Source organism: Oryzias melastigma, linkage group LG16, assembly GCF_002922805.2.
Source record: "Oryzias melastigma strain HK-1 linkage group LG16, ASM292280v2, whole genome shotgun sequence".
NCBI lineage: Eukaryota > Metazoa > Chordata > Actinopteri > Beloniformes > Adrianichthyidae > Oryzias > Oryzias melastigma.
Genome location: NC_050527.1, coordinates 2,289,073 through 2,293,455, shown reverse-complemented (window position 1 = coordinate 2,293,455; position 4,383 = coordinate 2,289,073). Strand labels below are relative to the sequence as shown.

Genomic DNA, 4,383 nt, shown 5'->3' with positions numbered 1-4,383 from the left:
GATCCCTGTGTGACCTTTAAAGAAATCAACTTAAAAGGTTTTGATAGGAAAAAAGTTATTTTTAATATGGATAAATTTAATTTATTATCACTTAAAGACCCACTCTGATCACATTTTTGATTTATTTTAAAAGCATTCTCAGTGGTCTTCATTATAATTTGCAGCTTTTAAACCAAACAAAAACTGTTAGAGGGGAAGTAGTTCATTGGAAATTCGCCCCGAGTAGTGGGCGGGACTGTTGGCACACGCATAGCAACCCCGCCCCTCTTTACTTCACTCAGAGCAGGAAGCTTGTGGCACACCCAGAAAGTTTTCTATGTCACAAAAAGCACCTTATCAAACAGCTATTTTTTGATCAGCTTCTGATTACCAAGTTGAATAAAGAAATGCTCTGAAATGTAATTTTCTTGATAATTGTTCTTCATCATCAGAAAAATGCCACAAAATAATGTTAAAACACCAACAACAAGAATTTAATCAGAGTGGGTCTTTAATCATGCATTCTTGTTTTATTGTATGACAGTATTTTTTGCACAATTATGATCTAAGCTTAAAAACTGGTATTGTTTAAAAGCTATTAAACATAGAAACAAACTAAACTGTAGAAAAAAAAATAAGTTACTAGTAGTGCTTGTAGTTTCCTTGTAGTCATGGATTTAAAAAAAATGAACCTGAGACACTGCCAGTGATGCTTAAATACAAAATCTTTAACATACTGTAATTCTTTAACCGTTAACATGATCAACAGAAAAGCAGCACAAGTCCTAAAGTAATGTATTAGAACTGTAAAGTTAATTTAAAATACTCCAATAAGTAAAAAAACAAACAAACAGTAATTCAAGATGTCAGCAAACTACAGTACATGTCACCTTTGACAAATCTGACCTCAAGAAGGACAAAAAAAAAAAAAAAAAATAGAGATAAAACTGTTTGTTAGTGTTCTGAAAAAGAGTATTGACGTGACCTGCACCTTATTGTGTGACACAACATTTAAATAACAGGTCATCAATACTGCATGATTGTAAAGGTGGTAGTCTGACTAACCAGGAACAGCTAAAAGTTTGGTGTTTTAGGCACTTTTGACGGGAGAGGAGGCAAATGCCCTCCATCCTAGATGATATGATTAGTGTGAAAACATATGGACTGTATAAGAATGTATGAAGATAAAAACAGTTAAACATGTTAAAAAATAGAAACAAAGTTCTTCCTGGATTAAAAGAACAAGAGTGCGTTCTCAGAAATTGTCTAATTAGATAACAGCGCTGCACAAAAACCCCTGTAGGCGAGACTGCAATCAATCAGATTATGTAAATTCTGCACGTGTTCAACATTCACAAAGTCCCTGATTAAAAAAAAAACATTACCCTGAAAACACAGTTTAGTTTCCTGAGTGGCATAAATTTCTAGGCAGCAGCTACCACTGTGCTGGGGAGACGAAGATGTTGTAGAGCACAGCGAAGGCGACGAAGAGCAAGTAGCCCGCAATGCAGAACCAGAAACGGAGGTCCGTGAGCAACGCTTTGTCATAAGCGCTGAAGAAGACAAAGCCTATGCTCATACCGGCCGCAATCCCTCCCAAGTGAGCCACAAAGGACACCTAGAAAACAAAAACGATGAAGAATGAACATTCACAAGTTTAGTTTTAATCTCTTAAAAGGTTTAACTGAACACTAAATATCACTGAATCGACTCAAATAAATAAATTTCCCAAATCTTCTTCCAGATTTTTTCCTATTTTTTCTATTCCAATCAGAATCCATGTGTCACTACCAAATCCCAGTCCCTGATTGGTCAAAGTTCAACTGGTTTGACTTTGACGTTCAATGGCCGTGTGTTTAACCCTTCTTTAACTCTCCTTGGCTTGTTTACATTAAAAGTGGAGTCATCTGGAGCCCACAAGACAGTGCACTGAACTTTTTTTTTAATCATTGATTTTTGAGTTTCACTAATGTCCAAGACAGACATAAAATCCTGTCCACCTTTGTCCAAATTTGTCATGGAAGGAATCACATATCAATATGTGGTTGGAGACATCTGGACCCCAAAGAGAGAGGAAGGGTTTTACTAGTATTGCCTAAAATTGGACTTGAAAGATAGAGTATTTAACACGGAAACACACGTCCGTGTGTTTACATCGACTTTTTATTGGAAGTGGTCGCTTGATCGTGCAATTTTAGAAACTTTAGCATAAGAGTGGGGATCGTGAAACGCCAATACCGCCTTCAGCAATGCATGAAGAAATGAGCGCATCCGATAAAAAATCCTAAATGCATAATTTTGGGCTTCCACGTTCAAAAATCACAAGTTTATGTTTAACTAAGCTAGTTTTTACAACTGTTTTTAACAAAACAAACACTTTCTCACTCCCAACTCATCATATATGGACGTTTGGTTTGGGCCTACTCTGCATACTTGGCATCTTCAGTGTCCCAAACTCATCGTCGTTTTTTGACGTGCAGGCAGTTCCCATTAAATCACGCGCCCTCAACCTCCAGGTCGCGAACCGGTACTGGTCCGAGGGCCCAAAGACAGGAAAAAAAATTGACACACTAATCAGGGGTCTCCAACACTCGGGATGCAGACTTGTACCCTAACCTAGTAACAGTTCTGCATCCCGGACAACCAGAACTCCAAACATAAGTCCATGTATGACATATTGGGAGTGAGAATGTGTAGACCAAACATGCAGCCAATGAACACATGTTAAAAATTAAACCTTGACCAATCAAACTTGGATATGGCAGTGACATATGGCTAGAGTCTCTTAGTTCACAAAAGTGGTAACAGTTTGAAAATTGACCATGAAGGAGAAATTAATAACTGCGGTTTGTGCCCGGCCAGAATTTGAAATGGACTAGTAAAGTATGGAAAAAGAAGAAGGAGAAGCCCCTCCCTACTTGCCTAATCTGAATGCCATGGGCCATACCAGGCACGTGACTCATGTTCCAGAACGCGCTAATGCGCGTTCTGGAACATGAGTCACATGCCTGAATGTATAGATACAAAGACAAAGGATTCAGTACGAGGTAGGAACATACATCTGTCCCTCTGATCTGATTGTTGCACCTCAGCATCAAACACTCCACATAAGTTTAGCAACAGTTCACTCCTAAAGCCCCTCATACCTGCAGATTTTCATGGGCAATAAATCTTCTGTAGAGAGCAAATCCAAAGTCGAAGCCCACTAGGGAAAGAAAATAAAGTTTGATGGAACAGAACTGTATTTAATCACCTTAAGTGCAGCACCAAAGAAGAACTCACCTATTATGACTATGATCAAGATTCGAAAAACTCGAAAAAGTGGATTCATTTCTCTAAAATTCTGTTAAAAAACAGAGGAAGCATGTCAACTTAAAAACCAACAACTTTTTTTTTGCAAAACTTGCTGAATTGTTAGTAAATTCAAAGTGTTTCTTTGAAGTCATACTAAAAACACATTTATGGCATTTATTTATTGTTTTACAAGAACCCAAACAATAGATTTACAACAAAAAAGTTTTCTAACTCATCTCATTTTTAAGATACTTTTTTTTTTGATCAGCCTGTGGAACATTTTAAAATCTTACCACTATTGCGTTCATGAAATAGCCTCCCAACAGGGCATACACTCCCCCAGAAGCCCCCACCAGCCCTTTGAGAGGATCAAAGATGGAACTCGCCAAAGACCCTGGGGACCAGAAAAAAAAAAATATGTTTTATAGTCAAAAGAAGAAACATTTGTTCTTGGAGGCAAAAATAATTTATTTCTTAACCAAAAGAGATCAACTGCACTTGTTATAGCTAAGATCTTCTCATAAGAAAAATGTCTTTGACCTTCTATTCATGTCTGGGTTTTCTGTGCTGACCCTCTCCGCAGCTCACTGCGGAGAGGGTCTTTAAGGTTGCGCTGCGCTGCGGGGGGTGGACTACCTGCCAGTGGCCCCCCTTCTGTGGCCACTGGATGGATTTGCCCCTCCCCTCGATTTTATTTGCACCTTAGACATGTGGGACCCTTGGTGGGGGGGTGCTTGGACATCACTGCCAGCAAACAGTCGATGTCAGTGCCCCTCCCGCCAATTTTAACAGCACCATAGACATGTAAGGCCGCTGGTGGGAGGGTGACGGAGCATCTCTGCGAGAAATCAGGAGATGCCCTGTTAAGGCCTTCTCACCAATTTTAACTACACCCTTTAGTACACACACCTCTAACACCACAAATATACACTGTAACAAGCAAACACGCAAGCATCACACAAGGAAAGTGGGACCTTCGACCTTCTGTCCCCTATCCCATCCCTGGCGGGGGGGGGTGGGGTCCCTCGGCCTGGTGGTCTAGTCTCTTGGGTGCCGGTCTCCTGGGCCCGGCGGTCTCCTCCCCACGCCGGGAGTGGGATCCCCGAGATT

The 4,383-nt window shown here is 40.0% G+C and overlaps 1 protein-coding gene across 1 annotated transcript in view; it reads right to left on the bottom strand.

Annotated features, from left to right (window-relative positions):
- Positions 1 to 212: 212 nt before the first annotated feature.
- Positions 213 to 4,383, bottom strand: part of rhbdl2 (rhomboid, veinlet-like 2 (Drosophila)) — an 11,673-nt gene continuing 7,502 nt past the window's right edge. The window contains exons 5-8 of the mRNA XM_024266901.2: positions 3,567 to 3,667; positions 3,262 to 3,322; positions 3,126 to 3,184; positions 213 to 1,597 (exon numbers count right to left, since the gene is read on the bottom strand). Coding sequence (XP_024122669.1) covers positions 1,415 to 1,597; positions 3,126 to 3,184; positions 3,262 to 3,322; positions 3,567 to 3,667 — 404 coding nt within the window. The 3' untranslated portion in view covers positions 213 to 1,414. The remainder of the gene's footprint in view (positions 1,598 to 3,125; positions 3,185 to 3,261; positions 3,323 to 3,566; positions 3,668 to 4,383) is intronic.